The sequence below is a fragment of the Vigna umbellata genome, chromosome 6, assembly GCF_029865625.1.
Source record: "Vigna umbellata cultivar VRB3 chromosome 6, Vumbellata_1.0, whole genome shotgun sequence".
NCBI lineage: Eukaryota > Viridiplantae > Streptophyta > Magnoliopsida > Fabales > Fabaceae > Vigna > Vigna umbellata.
In genome coordinates, this window is record NC_142170.1 from 14,480,454 (window position 1) to 14,496,959 (window position 16,506).

The 16,506-nt window shown below is 33.2% G+C and overlaps 5 protein-coding genes and 1 non-coding gene across 6 annotated transcripts; 3 read left to right on the top strand and 3 right to left on the bottom strand.

Moving 5' to 3' along the window:
* Positions 1 to 143: 143 nt before the first annotated feature.
* Positions 144 to 818, bottom strand: RPS17 (ribosomal protein S17). Its single transcript, XM_047321449.2, has one exon. It carries the CDS (start codon positions 774 to 776, stop codon positions 318 to 320), a length of 459 nt encoding a protein of 152 aa, XP_047177405.1. The 5' UTR covers positions 777 to 818; the 3' UTR covers positions 144 to 317.
* A 505-nt stretch (positions 819 to 1,323) lies between these two features.
* Positions 1,324 to 2,386, top strand: LOC124844499 (photosystem I reaction center subunit VI, chloroplastic-like). Its single transcript, XM_047321450.2, has 3 exons — positions 1,324 to 1,484; positions 1,653 to 1,779; positions 2,071 to 2,386. The coding sequence occupies exons 1-3, from the start codon at positions 1,357 to 1,359 to the stop codon at positions 2,248 to 2,250; spliced, it is 435 nt and encodes a 144-aa protein (XP_047177406.2). The 5' UTR covers positions 1,324 to 1,356; the 3' UTR covers positions 2,251 to 2,386.
* ROPGEF12 (RHO guanyl-nucleotide exchange factor 12) lies at positions 2,279 to 5,844 on the bottom strand. The gene is made up of 7 exons (XM_047321447.2): positions 5,103 to 5,844; positions 4,816 to 4,932; positions 4,520 to 4,674; positions 4,342 to 4,416; positions 3,966 to 4,238; positions 3,550 to 3,870; positions 2,279 to 3,305 (listed from the first exon to the last, which is right to left on the bottom strand). Exons 1-7 carry the CDS (start codon positions 5,365 to 5,367, stop codon positions 2,916 to 2,918), a joined length of 1,596 nt encoding a protein of 531 aa, XP_047177403.2. The 5' UTR covers positions 5,368 to 5,844; the 3' UTR covers positions 2,279 to 2,915.
* Positions 5,845 to 6,328: 484 nt separating this feature from the next.
* Positions 6,329 to 7,778, top strand: LOC124844497 (D-isomer specific 2-hydroxyacid dehydrogenase family protein). Its single transcript, XM_047321448.2, has 2 exons — positions 6,329 to 6,819; positions 6,947 to 7,778. The coding sequence occupies exons 1-2, from the start codon at positions 6,418 to 6,420 to the stop codon at positions 7,463 to 7,465; spliced, it is 921 nt and encodes a 306-aa protein (XP_047177404.2). The 5' UTR covers positions 6,329 to 6,417; the 3' UTR covers positions 7,466 to 7,778.
* A 683-nt stretch (positions 7,779 to 8,461) lies between these two features.
* On the bottom strand, positions 8,462 to 9,445 carry LOC124844504 (dynein light chain 1, cytoplasmic-like). The gene is made up of 2 exons (XM_047321454.2): positions 9,119 to 9,445; positions 8,462 to 8,943 (listed from the first exon to the last, which is right to left on the bottom strand). The coding sequence occupies exons 1-2, from the start codon at positions 9,302 to 9,304 to the stop codon at positions 8,785 to 8,787; spliced, it is 345 nt and encodes a 114-aa protein (XP_047177410.1). The 5' UTR covers positions 9,305 to 9,445; the 3' UTR covers positions 8,462 to 8,784.
* Positions 9,446 to 15,779: 6,334 nt separating this feature from the next.
* On the top strand, positions 15,780 to 15,851 carry TRNAM-CAU (transfer RNA methionine (anticodon CAU)). The gene has a single exon. It is a non-coding gene; the product is annotated as a tRNA-Met (tRNA).
* The last annotated feature ends 655 nt before the right edge of the window (positions 15,852 to 16,506 follow it).

Consider the following 16,506-nt stretch of genomic DNA (forward strand, 5'->3'; position numbering starts at 1 on the left):
ATCAAACTGATTTCGTTAGCACCAACTTCTCCACTCCCAGTCCCAGCAAGTCTCACTCTCATTTCATTGCTGTATGGAATTAAACAATAAAATTTCCTGAATTCTCTCAATCCTCCGAATTACCATAGAGCAAGAGCAATCAATTAAAGCAAAAGACGATTATATATGATAGCCGTAGTTAGAATGATAAGAATTGCACATATAAACAGTGCACTAACACGAAAGAGTTGCACCATGGAAATTACAACACACAAAGCGGAAAGAGAAAAAAAAAAGATTGGATAAAATACGCATGAGAGAGTGAAATTGAGGAGAGTCTAGGACTGAGACTCGGACCCGAAAGACTCGAAAGACTCGAAATCGATGAAAATCTCTTCCCGCTGAGAGGGTTCGTTGGAACGCCGTTGGGGAGCGGGGAGGGCTAGAAAAGTCTTGGTCTTGCTGATGGGCCTGGTCTTCTGGAGCTGAACGATGTCGCCCACTTTGAATTGGTTATCTGGGTCGTGGGCCTGGTACTTCTTCTTCTTCCTGAAGCGCCTCTTGTACTTTGGGTGAATGGCCACCCTGACCACCTCCACAGCCACCGTCTTATCGCTGCTGGAGCACACCACCTTTCCCTGCATTGTCTTCATCGCTTTTATTTGAGGGACGGAACACGGCGGTGCCCATTGGGGCCTAACCACGCCGGAATTGGGTTTCGAGAGAAGGTTCGAGCCATGGGAGTGGCCGGTCAGAAATGGGGTTGAGAGCTTCGGAGGGAGCTGAAGAAGCCACATTTCTTATCCGTTTCTTGCACACTCTTTCTCTGTACTTCATATTTTATCTCCTTATCACTCTCCCTCTCTCTTACATCTCCCACTCCCTTGAAACCCAACATATAGATGGGCCTAAAGCCCAAATAAAATTGGTTTATATGTACAACCAAAGTTAATAAAACTATTAGTGCAAAGAAATGTTTTTCTTATAAATATATCCATGTTAAGAAATTATTTCATAATTCTTATTGCCCTCTTATTATCTACTTAAATTTAATCGAACTGGATTTCAGTTAATAAATTATTGAACACTTAACAATAGTTTTGTTTATTTTTAACTATTTAAAATTAAATTAATTAATTCACCGCATAATTTAAAGATGCGTCCGACAATTTTTGGAAACTCTAACGTTAACTTATGTTATTTATTTTCTTACAGAGAAAATCTAAGAGGATAGGGTTATCCATCTCGGAACCACGTGGCATGTCATGAGACTTCCATGGTATGCACAAGGAAATGGAGATGGTGACGTGGCAATTTGATGAGATTTCTGTAACATATGAAGACCAATGTAACTGTGTGTGAAGCACAAAGCGCATAATGGCTTCTCTGGCAAGCTTGGCTGTTGTTCAACCATCCACTTTGAAGGGTCTTGCTGGATCTTCCCTTGCTGGAACTAAGCTCTCTTTGAAGCCCTCTCAAAAGAGTTTCAGAGCCAAGAATTTCAGGTAAACCATTTGTAATATCATTACTCTGGTAGAAGAAGATTATTAAACTATGAATTATAAATCAATATGCATGTGCACGGGTCTTCCTTTTCGTTTTATGTGTTTTCTGGAAAACGAAAAAGAAGGCTTCTGCAGATTTTAATTGCACGTGAAAGCTACCATTTTCAGGAGCGGTGCTGTTGTAGCAAAGTACGGTGACAAGAGTGTGTACTTTGATTTGGAGGATCTAGGCAACACTACAGGCCAGTGGGACTTGTACGGCTCCGATGCACCTTCACCCTACAACCCTCTTCAGGTTTTTTTTCTTTTTACTATTTGTTCATTAATGAGATAGCTGGAAATGCATTCAGTGGCAGTTGAAATAAGTATGAAAAAGTCAAGCATTTGCATAATAGTAAGGGAACAATTAATGGTTTGAGCGAAGAAACAGTGTAGGATCAAGGCATTGAAAGCAATAGTGGATGGTTTCATTCAGCTCTGTATATGTTTAGGAGTGGCTACAATAAGCTTTTATGCACTTACACAACTTAGTTCCATTGAAATTTCAAACTTATATTATATCTCCCTCGTTGATATGGATTTGCAGAGTAAGTTCTTCGAGACATTCGCTGCTCCATTCACAAAGAGGGGATTGTTGCTCAAGTTTTTGATCCTGGGAGGTGGTTCCACCCTGGCATACTTCAGTGCCACTGCTTCAGGTGACATTCTACCAATCAAGAAAGGTCCACAACTTCCACCAAAGCTTGGTCCCCGTGGCAAGATCTAATTTAGTTTCCAAGTTCCATCTGTCTGGCTTCTTTCCTCCCTCTTCTTTTGAACTGAACGTGTATATCTCTGCTTGCATACAATGTTTAAGAAAGTCTAAAGCCTACTTCTATTAAATCATGTTTATTTCTGGTCCAGTGAATAGTGTTTGCTGTATAGTGATGATGATTTATTTATTTATTTTCATGGATGGCCTAACAGTAAGGGATCACCTCACCGGTAGTAGTGAAACTCAAGATCTTTTAATGCAATTGATGTTATGAGTTAAGCTATGAGTTAAGCCGATTGGCCATGTTTTACTAACATACTCGATTTGCTTGGGATGATTCTAATTTATAGAAAGCAAAACTTGAAGATGTTGTATGTTACGCACGTTGGCCTGTGACATCAGTACAGGATGATCTCTACATTAACGCTGTCACAGTCACAGAAAGGAACGGTGAGTTGATGACAGGTCACGGGGAGGGACAAACAGGGATGACATTTGTGCTAGGTATCGTCAAAAAACCACGACTCAGTAGCTACCAGACTACAAATCCTTCGTATAGTGAGGATGCCATATCTCTGACCATGCTTCAAAGCCATTAATTTTGTATGTGCATTCCTATGTGAAATGAAATAATTGATCAGCAATCCAACAAACGCCTTTATGAGTCTAATGCACTTTTAATGTCGTGCTGTTGGGCTTCTCGTGGCTCCCAAGTTCTCAAGATATGACATCTTCTTGCTGGTCACTACGTTAGCAAGTTTTTGTGGCTTTGTATCCTCGTCTTTGCATAAGTCATCTGAGGGGTCCTTCTTCAACGTTGAGTCTTCTTGATCAGAGCCCCAACCCATGAAATCTGATAGTGTCATTGAACCAGGTGCTTCAGTGGTAACCTTCTCCATCTCTTCTTTAGGAGGCCTGGAAATTGAGTTTCTGCTTTTTCCTGCTGATATATTATGACATTGAATTTGGAAATCTGCTTGGAGTACATCATCTATTCTTGAAAGAACAGTAAAGGCCAAACTCTCCAATATTCTTGAATAGCTTTCTAAAACAGCTTGCCCCACATCCTGCCAACATAACAAATACTCCTTCGTTTTAATTAAACACAATAAAATCATTCTATTGAACGGCCCTTCCAACGTTGCCAACAAAAACTGAAAAGGAATCCAAATATGTTGTTGTGTCTAGATCTTAAGATCAAACGAATCTCTTAGGCAGTTCATTGTAAGTAGAGTGTGTGCAGATTTTTTTAATTGATCAGACAGTGTGTGTATAGATATTGGACAACTAAACTCAGGGACATACTCTTACCTTGTTGTATTGGATTTTGCTTATATCCAGTGAAGATTGAGGAAGGCCTGGGAAACGGTGCTTTAAGAGAAGTAATATGGTTTCTGCTCTCTCTTCAAATAGTTCTCTTTTTTCAATACTCACTCCGGAACCCCAAGTAGATTTTCCATCTTTGTGGTTCATCTTCCGCTTCCAAATTACTATGGATGCTTCAATTCTATTCTTGAGATTCAGAATTTTATGCTCTGATGATAAGTCCATGGTTGACAGGAACTGGTCAGGATCAAAAAATTCAACTGTTATGCTCCTATAGATCGAGTCGCCTAGACTTGCTCTTCCGTTCTGTAAATGAAGAAAAGGAAAAAAGAAAATAGATTATGTATCACAATGTTGCTCCAGGTGCTATCTATAAGTTTTCGTTGGTTTTTTTGTATCACCTTGGGTAGGGAGTCAATATAGCTTTCAGGGATCTCAATTTCTGATAAAATTTGGGCATTTATTGCCATGGCTGCTTTAAGTACTTGATTCACACAATCTTTCTGGTAATGCAGAAATTTTCTAGCCGATTCAGATAGACCGTCTGCCGGAACCTTAGGAGTTGGCAACCACCACTTATCATCATTTTTTTTCTTTGAGTCTGGATCTGAATCATCTGAATCTTTTGACACATAATAGAACTCGGTTTGATCTTTGAAGTTATCCAGACATTCCTGTTCATCATCAGAGATTGGTCGGGACAATTAATAGTCAATTTAAACCTACAAGAGAATTATCACATTTAGCTCAAGACATAATCAGGAATAATGATCTTACAATAAGCATTGCATCAAGCTTGCGCAAGGCAGGGATATTCATGTGAAGATCCGTCCTTTGTCGTGTCGTCATAATCTAGCCAATGAAAAACCCGGTTCTATCATATAGATAGCAGTTATGATGATAGAAAGAATAACACAGATACTCTTTATATAGAAATAGAGAGAAAGAGGGTTACCTCCATATTTGTACCATCCTTGGACTTTTGCTGGGAAGGAACCATTTCAACAACGTAATCTGTGACTGATAGAAGCCAATCAATTTCTTTTTTCCATTTTGCTTTCCTTTCTGCCGGCATTGGTTCCAGCCGTTTTTGTTCACCATAAATAGAAGCTGCAGTTTCAGTGAGATAAGAATTATCAGAACATATCATGATAAGAAGCTCTCAAAGAAAGAAGTAATGCCATATTGCAAAAGTTGTTGATTACAAGTCAATGGGTATAGAAAGAATGCTGGAAAAAAAAGTCAACTTACCAGCAAGGTTTGTAAAAGCGTTTGACAGTGCCAAAGCAGACGAAACTCCCTTTCCACCACCGGACATATCCTCACCCAACAGCAGTTTGGCAAATCTTTCCTTCATCTGTTCCATTTCTGAATTAATCCCAGCCATGAATGTCAACTTTTCAGACAAATCCATTAAAAGTGATGAACAGAAATTGCTGGTATGTTAAATTAGACATTTTGAAATGAAAGGAGAGTTGATTATGAATTATAATTGTTAAATATTGTTAAATAGTAATAGTGATAGTAATGGCATTGACCTTGCAAGATCTTCTCTTTGGCTTCCTTTGCTGCCAATTCCTCCTTGGTTAGCGTCCTTGCTTTGGGAATCTTGTCTGAATCATTAAGAGGCTTTGATCCTTGACTTCTTGAAGAGGCTGCACCATCCTCTGTAGGTTCCAATTGGGTAGCAGTATCAATGCTGAGGCTCTTGGTATGCCTTCCAGCGCCCTCAAATATCCCTTTGAAGTTAAACAATCTGGTCCTGCCACCACCTTCCTGATCTTGTTCTCCTGCTTGAACCATGTTTCCTCTTCTTTTTTTATATTTCCAAGAAAAGGTTAACCTTTAAGGTGGAACAAAACATGGGGTGTCCCAGAACCTGCAGGGAGAGGTAGTGGGAGAGAAGGAAACTAGCAGAGGGGAAGCCAAGGCAAAGAATGGAAAAGGAGTTGTATTTTCTTTTTGGAGTTGGTGAGTTTGAGAAAAGGGTGGAGGTGGTTTTTTTGTTTGTTTTTTTGTTAGCCTTTCTTTTTTGAGCTGGATTCTTTGAACGTGGGGTGCATGTTGTAAGAAATGTAATGGGTTTAAGAGTGAGAGAAACAAAATTTGCATTATTTTTGTTTTGTTTGGGGAGCTTTTGCTCTGGAATGCTGAGGGGAAATTGGGTGGTTCTTGATTAAGGTTCTAATTTAAACGTCAACTATAGCTGAAGACCGGGGAAGACAGACATGCACGCTTAGCCAATCACAAATATTATAACATTCCTTTCTTTAACAATCACAAATACTAATAGTTGTTTAAAATGAAATTTTATATTTTGTTAAACAGGTTTTAAGTCCCTCTAAAAAAAATTAAACATGTTTAATTCTTATAAAATGGGTGAGTTTTTTATTTTAGCTCCCGTACAAAATTATTTTGTTTTTGGTTTTATAAATCTGTAATTTATTTTGGTGTTATGGCCCAAAGTCCATCACTTCCCATTACTTAACGATTAAATATATATATATATATATATATATATATATATATATATATATATATATATATAATTTTAAATTAATTTCTCATACTACTTAACGATTAAATATATATAATTTTAAATTATTACATTGTATTATTTTTTATTTTTTAAATTAATTTCTCATACAAATAATAAAACTATATATATTTAATATAATAATGTAACGTGTTTTCGCCTAATAATATCAAAAATAATAATAAGTTATATCAAAAATAATAATAAGTTAAAATTGGTTTTCCTTTTGTTGTGTAACTTCGTTTAGGGATGATTTCACAAACAGAGTTGAGTATGAGAAAGAAATCGTTGGTCTAAACTAAACACTTTCATTGTAAATGGAATCCGTGGGCGTGCTAATGACTTGCCCAATGCACAGTTACATCCAAGAAGAGCTCACCAAGCGCTTCAACCTCTTCAAACTCTGGCACTTTCCCTCCTTCGCCGCCTTCGCCCAAGCCCACGGAACCTCCGTCCGCGCCGTCGTCGCAAATGTCAAAGTAGGAGTGGATGCCGCCACCATCGACTCCTTGCCCAACCTACAGATTGTCTCCACCTACAGCGTCGGATACGACAACATCGACCTCCGAAAATGCAGAGAGAAAGGCATTCCCGTCACCAACACGCCCAACGTTTTGACCGACGATGTCGCCGATCTCGCCGTCGCCCTTGCCTTGTCCCTCTTCTGCACAATTTCTCACTCCCCTCGCCGTAATTCTGCTCCTCACCTCACACCAAAGGTTCTTCACTCACCCTTTTTATCAGTAATTTTTTATTTTGTTTAATTATTGTGCGTTTGATATAGGGGTTTAGGGTTTGCGAAAAGTGTAATTAAATTAAATTTGATTTTGTGATTTGCACATTTAGCTTAGTGGTAAGGCAGTTGGAATTATTGGGCTGGGAAGGATTGGGTTGGCGATTGCGAAGAGAGCCGAGGCTTTTGGATGCTCCATCAGCTACCATTCGAGAAGTGTAAAGGCAGAGTCTGGGTATAGATATTACTCTAACGTTCTTGACTTAGCCGCTGACTCTGAAGTACTGGTTGTGGCCTGTACCCTCACGCAAGAAACCCGTCACATAGTGAACCGTGGAGTTATGGATGCACTGGGCCCCGATGGGATTTTGATCAATATCGGGCGAGGCCCGCACGTGGATGAGCCCGAACTTGTGTCCGCGTTGACCGAAGGAAGACTGGGTGGTGCGGGCCTTGACGTGTTTGAGAAGGAGCCAGAGGTGCGTGAAGAGTTACTAAGGCTTGAGAATGTTGTGTTGACTCCTCATGTGGGGAGTGACACTGTGGAAACTTGCATGGCAATGGCAGATCTTGTGATTGCAAACTTAGAGGCAAGCTTCCTTGGCAAGCCCCTTTTGACTCCAATCATTTGATGCTGCTTTTCTTCACATCACTCGTTCACATTCACTTCCTTCTTGCTTTAGATTATGAAGTTAATCAGCTACTTTTATTAAACATTTTATCCTAATCTTTTAACTTTCAATTTAATTAATTTGTTAGATTCCTTTTACTAGTTTTGCTAATTACTTTTTCCGCTGTACTGTACAAAGAGACGTTCATGCTGCCCTTCGTGTTCCTCTTTTGTAGTCTGTAAGACCGAAAAACTGAGAAAAAAAACGGGGTGCAGCTCAGCTGTGGTTATTGTATAGATGTATTAATGAAAAAATGATTTTGTTTTTACTTTAATGGTGAATTGATATTTTCATGATAGAATTTACATAAGTTAATATCCATGAACTTTCCTTTTATGTTGAATTTAAATTTAGAGCTAAAGCCAAATTTCAACGGAGGATTTCCATACACAAGTTTATTTAAAGTTAAGATTCAATTTATTGCATTAAGTAGGTATATTATTTTACAATATAAATTCTTTAAATATTTTTTTTGTTTCAATTCAAGGGTTTGATGATCGGTTTTTCTTATTTTGTTGGTTCGAGGTGTCTTAAGTCTTAATCGTCCTTGTTAGTTACTTTGGTTAGTACCAGATTGACATAAAGAAAAATATTTCAACATTCATATTAAATATGTATTTATAAACTTTTATAATTAAATCAAATTTATTAATTATCCATTAATAATTATCATTATTTTCATCAGTTACCCATCAATAACTGTTATCGTTAGTTGATTAACCTTTAATTACCTTAATAATTATTTTTACATATCAGTTATTGAATTGTTAGTCGTTTATCCGATCATTGACCAGACGAGCAGCCATTAAGTACACTTTTATTTTTACTTTTTTTCCTTTGGCCCATCCACACCAACCATTGTCCTTATTTCTTATCCCAAATATCGTTGTGTATAATATCTTTAAAATTGATCTAAAAAGAAAAAGGGAAAGGAAAAGCACCGAACGACCCCACTCATCAAACAAAATATCCAAGACTTTCTTTTCATATCTAATTTCAGTTCCATTCAATACTTCATCCTTTATCTTCTTCTTTCTGGTATAGCCACGACTCTTCTTTTTTCTTTGGAGAAAGAACAAATAATATCCACAATATGAAGAGAAATTTAAGGGGATCTTATCCAAAACAACAAAAAAGATGAACTGAAGAACAGGAACTTATCATAATTATATACAAAATAAAAAAGAACATCATCATCACCCTGCACAGCACCCTTCAAAACATGTTAATAGGGTCCAATCGATAAATGACTCGAGAGTTGCTGCATGTATTTAACTTGCCTAGATATGTTCTTGATCAGAAGAAGCCCCTTTGAAGATGAGAAAATTGAGAGTCTCCAGAGTAAAGTACACGAAGGTTCCCTTTGAATGGGTGAAAAAGCACCCAAAACTCGATCCCACCACACACTGCCATCCAGAACCATGCTTCGTGTCAAACTCCTATCAGTCCAATAAACCATAAACTCAGTCAACCACCAACCACAAACTCGTGTTACAGAAAAGTTACACTGAAATCAGTTTCCAAGAACAACACATGCAACATTAAATCGGTCTTGAGTTTGAAAGGACATGCTTACTAGTTGTGTATCATCGAAAAGATGGGAGAAAATGTTACCTTTTTAATGTGGGCAGCAATGGATGTGCAATCCAAAACATCATAGAGATCAAGAGCTTCAGAAGCAGATGCCATGGCTTGGATCTGCATCTTGAGGGGCATGTCAGTATCCTCTATCACAGCTTTACCTTCCAACATGCTTTCACCGTTGCTCTTTTCCAAGAAAGTGAGCAATAGCAATAACATATCACTCTATATATGATGTCATAAAGCTGGCACTGGGGCATGTACCAAACTCACTTCTGCTACCTCACATTTTTGGACTTATTATATAAATGAACATTCATGAATGTAACTCCCTCTCTCGTGATTTTTTGTCATTCTGGTGGTGACTCACTCGGTCATAGAGTCCTAGGATGAGAAAATTGATGCGAAAGAAGAGTGAGGAGCTAAGGATAAAGCTGGTGAGGCCATAATAAAAGGAATTTTGTCAGTTTTGTCATTTTGGCCAGGTGCATTTTTTTCTTTCTTCTATATTTGGATTCGATTGAACTACCTATCCAGTCAGTTTTGTTTTTTTCGTTCACTTGACTTGGACAAATTTTAAAACTATTTATAAAAGAATAGTTATTCATCACACTTCAATAATTGGTAGATTGGGAAAAGTGCGGAACAAAAACTAGATAAGGCAGTATACATTATATATATATATATATACACACACACACACAAAGTTCTTGTGTTGGGCACGTACGTAGAAAAGGAGCAGAAAAAGGGAGACTTTGCATCACACCCAAAAGGGATTCTTATAAATTTGAAAAGAAATATGCTTAACAAGAAAAAAAAAGAATTAAGAATATTATCTGTATTGTATGTCTGTATGGCTAAGATCCTCTGGATCCTTACTCTAGTTCGAGCTTTTCGGGTATGAACTCCTCTGGATTGATTCACTTTCTGTAGTTCGAACTTTTTGGAACTGATCACTCCAGGCTAAGTTTTTTTTATCGATCACTTCAGTTCGAGCTCATTTATTTCGAGTTCTTTTGGATTGATCACTTGAAGTCCGAGTTTCTTTGGATCAACTACTTCAACTCAAGTCCTTCGGAATCGATTATTCCAGGTCAAGTTTCAAGACTTATCACTTCGAACAAAGTTACTTTGTTTTGGATTGTCCACTCTAGACCGATCAGTTGTAACAATGGTAATGATGAAATAACTTATCATCATGACTTATCGATTACATAATGATCAATAACAATGGTAACGACAGAGTATTTGACTACTATGACCAAACAACATGCCAATTGATTACAGAATGGTCAGATCAATAAAGGTAATAACAAATCAATCTATTACTACCGATTAAGGTATAACTAGATTGTGATTAATTTGACAAACAGATAAAAACACACCACAACTATTTTATATAAAGGTCTAAAATATAACTTGTGTACACATGCACATAACATTTTTTAACCTGATGGTTCGTTTAATGACTTTGATATTAAAATACCTTTTACAAATACTATATGAGAAAACTTTGGACAATGTAAAAACCAAACAATAACGACTTAACACCCGACTAACCACAAAACATAGCAAGAACACCATAACAATAAAAACAACCACATCAAAAATCAATAATACTCGATGTTGAATCACAGTCTTTTATAACCATGTATATAACCCGTAGAACTTTCAATCTAACAATAAATTTTAGGTTTAATCATTTTCGAGACCCCTAATTTTGTTGATGAGTCTCCATTAGGTTCTCAGTTATTTTTTTCTCAATTGGGTCCCTAATTGTTTTAATTTTTCAAAAATAGAGACCCAATTGAGAAAAAAATAACTAAAAACCTAATCGAGACTTCTAAAATAAATTAAAGACCTCAAAAATGATAAAACCTAAATTTTATAAACTACGTGATCAAAGAAAGCATATTTGATTCACACATACATATATATGAAATCAAATTTATATATATATATATATATATATATCATTAAAAAAAAAAAATATATATATATATATATATATATATATATATATATAATGTTATTTTCATCTAAAATTATTTAAAGCATCTTTTAACACTTCATTCAATTGATCAAGACACTTATCATGCATCAACTTCATACAACAATAACTAAACGACTCTTAAAATCTTATTTGTGTCAAATATGATTTTTTTTTAAAAGACTTTATTAGATATATCTTACATTTGTCGAAATATCTTAGGATGTTCCTTGCCACCATTCGCATGTTGTAATGCATATATATTTGGAAACACAACGTTTTTGTCGGTGTGGAACGATTTTGTGATTGTGAAGAGGCAGCATAAGCAGTTCCAAAATCTAACAAATTATTTATAAAAATCCATTACAGATCAATCACTTTCTAAAAAATATCAGTCTTATGCAAACATTCAAATCTTTAGCACAACTCAAGCCACACAGTATCCCAAATTCCATATTTAAAAAATAAATACTAAATAACTGCATGGTATCGAGGTCTGAATAATGTAATTATAATAACTTTATATTATACATACATTAAAATTAACCTACACTAAATCGTTAAAAGAAAAATGTATTCTCATAAAAGGAGAAAAAAACTTATCCTGCAAGCTTGAAGCTTCACCTACCAATTCATCTCCATTGCACATAGTTGATGTTGGTTAGAATCAACTGATAAACATATTTATAGTATTTAGATTCGTAATTTAAATTCGGTAATTCGTTGATTTGTAATTATATAGGATAAAATGCATTTTTTCGATTAGAAGTGTAAAAAAAATTAAAAGTTTTTAATTTCACGAGAATAACTAGATTAATTAGAATTAGAGAATTCTAACTTTCACTTGTAAATTTCTTTTAAAACTATCCATACCAATCACAATCAACAATTTTTTTGTTTTTTTGTGTGGATGTCGTTTCTTTAATTATCTGCCCAATAATTTATCACAACACCACATATTTCAACACTACTTACGAGCAAAACTAATAATATAAAATAAATATATGATGATTTTGTGATTTTATACTACACTTTAATATATTTTTTCTTTAAAACAATAAAAGGTACCTCCAAACGTAAAACCCCCATTTCCTATTATAGTTAATGCATCTTCAAAGTGTCGTGGTTCGAAAAAAAAAAGAGAGAGCAATGACTACTCTCAACAACAAAGAACGAGAAATTAATGCTTTCGAGAACATATTTATATAACTAATTTTTATATCGATGGTTGAGAAAATCAATAATATATATACAATTTGTAATTATATAAAAGGAATCTATTAATTAAAAAAACTAATGCTTATAATGAATATAACCATTTTTTAAAATGATAAAAGAATGATAACTATTTTAATTTAAATGTGTTTCGGGTATGAGATCGAGTCACTTCAACCACCTACACAATTTCTCTCTTAGGATGTCATCCCTACGAGAGTTAGTGTAATGATATTAAATACACAGTAAATGCGATTACCTACCTTTTACCTTTGATCTATATTTATAGTTTTTTGACATATCACGGTCAATCTCAACCCAATACCTATAATCACGATTTATCTTAATCTTTGTAGAAAAACCTGTTTATCGACTAAAACCGGACGTCCCTACTGATGATCGTCCGATCTCTTCTACTGTTTATGTCACGTTCAATCGCTATTTAATTGTTTCCTACTCTCCAAGGCCATCCGACTTGGTTGGTGTAGGGTAAACGCATACCGTTGGGGCCCTACATTACAAAATGTATATAAGTTTAAAATTTATATACGAAGCTAAAAATATTTTAAAAAGGTGATAATTTTTTTTATTTCGTTATAATAACTAAATTGATGAATATTGAGGTTAAATATTAAAATATAAGCAAAATACTTTTGTTTGCATTAGTTAACAACAACAAAAATATTGCTTTCTACTTAATATTTTTTTATTTTCCAATTTTCTCTAGATACAGTATGGGCTGATATTAGTTTATCCAAAATATGTAGTAAATTGAACTTTTGATTGAAAGTCAAAAGATAGTTCCATATGCTCGTGAAACTCACAACTTTAAGTGCAACCAATTTTGTAATTGGGCTATCCAAATAACATTGCCCAGTAGAACTAAACGTCATGTTGCAAGCATAGACAAACGAGAGGACACATGATACAAAATAACACAGAACTAAAAAGTACAGACTGATTTTTTTTTACAACATTTTAACACAACACATGTTATTTTTTTATTAGTTTATTATTTATTTAGTTATTATATCCACGTATTCTAAAAAAAAATTAACATGTATTATATCAAAATATTGTTAAAAAAAATTGTGTTAACATATATCCAAAAAAAACACGGTTCTAAAACATAAAATTTAAATATCTCTATTTTAAAATAAAGACTAAAATAATAAAGTCATGAAAATAAGAAGACCAAAATTGAATTTAAATATAATATTTTCATAAAAACTCAAGGAACCACTTATTTACAAAATCAAATGTAAATATTTATAATATTCCTTTTAGCATTTTTATAGGTTAAGAAGTTATGATAAAGTTTCACTTGAAAATAAACAAGATGAACATTATATAAATTAAAGAATTCATACTTTTTTTTTTTAATTTTAGTATGTGTTAAATGAATTTGGTGATGACTTATCACGTATTCTTTAAAAAGAAAATTCATAATAATATCAAAGTTAATAGTTTATCTTTATGATAACTTTTATTAAGATGACCTAAATCAAGTGAAGAATAAGTTAAAATGTTGGTTTCCACTACTAAGATATTCGTAAAAGAATATGAAGTGTTTTAATACTTGAGAAACTTACACTTGAAATAAAAAATTTTAAGAATGAAAAGTGAATTGAAAGTCTTACATTTGATAAAAACGATAATGGATTGAGAGTGATATATCGATCTCTTATATGAACTAATTAATGATTAATTGGTAGTTAATCTCTTTAACATCTCTCATGAAAAACTTCACGATCATATTAGCATAAATGATGATTATTTTTGTGATAACTCAAATGAATATGATATAAATAAGTGAAATTTTCTAAAGTTTAAAGATTAGTTACCATTAAAATAATTGAATTTGAAAAAAATATATTCTAACATGAAAAAACTCAAAACTTAAAAAAAATTATTAAAAATTTATTGATATTTTTAATTTATTCTCTTCCATTTTCCCTCACTTAATTTTAACACTTCCTTTATTCGATTGACTAAGACCGCTATCATGTATCAATTCTAGAAAACAATACTTAAGGAACTCTTAAAAAAATTTATTTGTGTAAAATACATTTTTAGAAGATTTGATTAAATATACCTTACAAGTTGTCTAAATATATTTTGGAAACACAACATTTTGTCGGTGGAATGATTTCGTAGAAAAAAAAAACATCTCTTTCAAGCTTGAAGCTTCAGCCATTAATTCATCTAATCTCCATTATACATATTGTACATAATTGATGTTGGTTGGAACTCAATCGATGAACATCTTTATAGTATTTAGATGCCTAATTTAAATATCGTATCAAACACATTTTTTTAATATTACTTTTAGTTAATGTTAGTTGTAGTATTTTTTAAGCAATATTAATTAATTTTTTTCAGACAACATGGGTCAAGACTATTTTTCAATCAACAATACTTAGAATTATTCATTCATTTGAAGTTTATTGTGATTTTTTTTCCTATATCAATAATTTGTTATATTTGTTTTCCTAATGTTAACTAGAATATTTTCAATCAACTGTTAATTAGGAGTTTTTTTAACCAATGTTAGTTGAGGAAAATTATCAACTCAATTTGATAAAAAAATTTTTGACAAAACAACCTTGACCAAAAACTTCATGCAAACCAAAATAATTGTTATGAACAAAAAAAAAATTACCAACTGAGAAAAAACTAGTTTAATAGTGGTTAAAAAATATTAACAAATTTTGACTAAAAAAATATAAATTAAAATAAACTGCAAAAAAAATCAAAATTAATATTTTCTAATTATTGACAACTATCTTATATTTAAATATATATTAATTTTTATGGTAATTAAAACATTTCATACACACACAAAAATTCAATAAATTTAAATAAATTATTTGAAAAAAAAAGAATATGATTGATTGAAATTTAATATATTTAAATATTTTATACTTTGTGAAATTCTCTTTTTAAATTGAAGGAGTGTTGTGTTTGAGATTTAGCATTATAGTGCAAAATCATGAGATGATATTTTTTTAGGTGGATGGCTAATGAAATATTATGTGATTAGGTCAGAAGTCAACACTCAATCCTCTTATTATAATAACCACCAAATTGCATCAACCATTCCTTAGATATTTTAATAGTTGGAATCAAACAAATTGGCATCAATAATACCATTTTATTACTTCTATCTCCATCTCCTTTATTTAATTATCTGCTCAATATAAAAAGTGGTATATTAATTAAAAATATTGGTGCTTATAAGGGATATAAGCATAGTTCAAAATGATTAAAGAATGAATAATATTTTAATTTGAAGGGATATAATTTTATGTTTTTTAAATAAAGCTAAAAAAAACGTGATAAATAATTCTTTATTTTTTTTCATTACTAAATTGATGATCGTCCACCAAAAATTGAGATTAAATAATTAAGATAAATATTAAAATCTATTTTGCATGAAATAATTAAGATACAAATACTAAATTTTGTTTTGCATGAATATATCAACAAATCAGAGTGGCGCAGCGGAAGCGTGGTGGGCCCATAACCCACAGGTCCCAGGATCGAAACCTGGCTCTGATAAAAAAGAGAAAGCTTCCGTTTAATGAATTTTTTAATTTTCTCAATTTCTCCACATACAATCTGGGCTGATTTTAGACTCTGACACTATTTCGGTCAATTGTGGGCCTTCATGTAATTGTGTTAGGACATTGGAAACACTTTAGGCCCAAAAGATTCTTTCTTGTACCATCTTATTAAACTTACGGGGTCAGGCCCATCATTTTTTCTGAACAGAAAGTAAACAAAATTACACTGTTTATATATCTAAATTAAATCCAAACAATTTTACAATAAATATTTAATAAGGCTTAAACATTTTATTACTTTATCCAAAATGCACGGTGCAAAATATGTAGGATAAGTTAAAGCCAAGAGATATTTGGATATGCTGCAATAAATCCCAACTGTTGCTCGTGAAAACACAACTTTACCGAACCTTTTTCCTGCAAAACTGATACATGTGAATTCCATGTCTTGTTTTTTAACCAGATGTTAACAACCTTGTAATAAAATATTAAAATGGTGCAACCAATTTTGTCATTGGGTACCCAAGTGGCATTAAGTGTTGTTTAATTATTACTTAATCTGTTTTTGTAATTCATAATCTGCATTATCCAACAAAGCTAAACGTCAGGAATAAATTATAGAACGTACCTAAAATGATAAGAAATAAAAT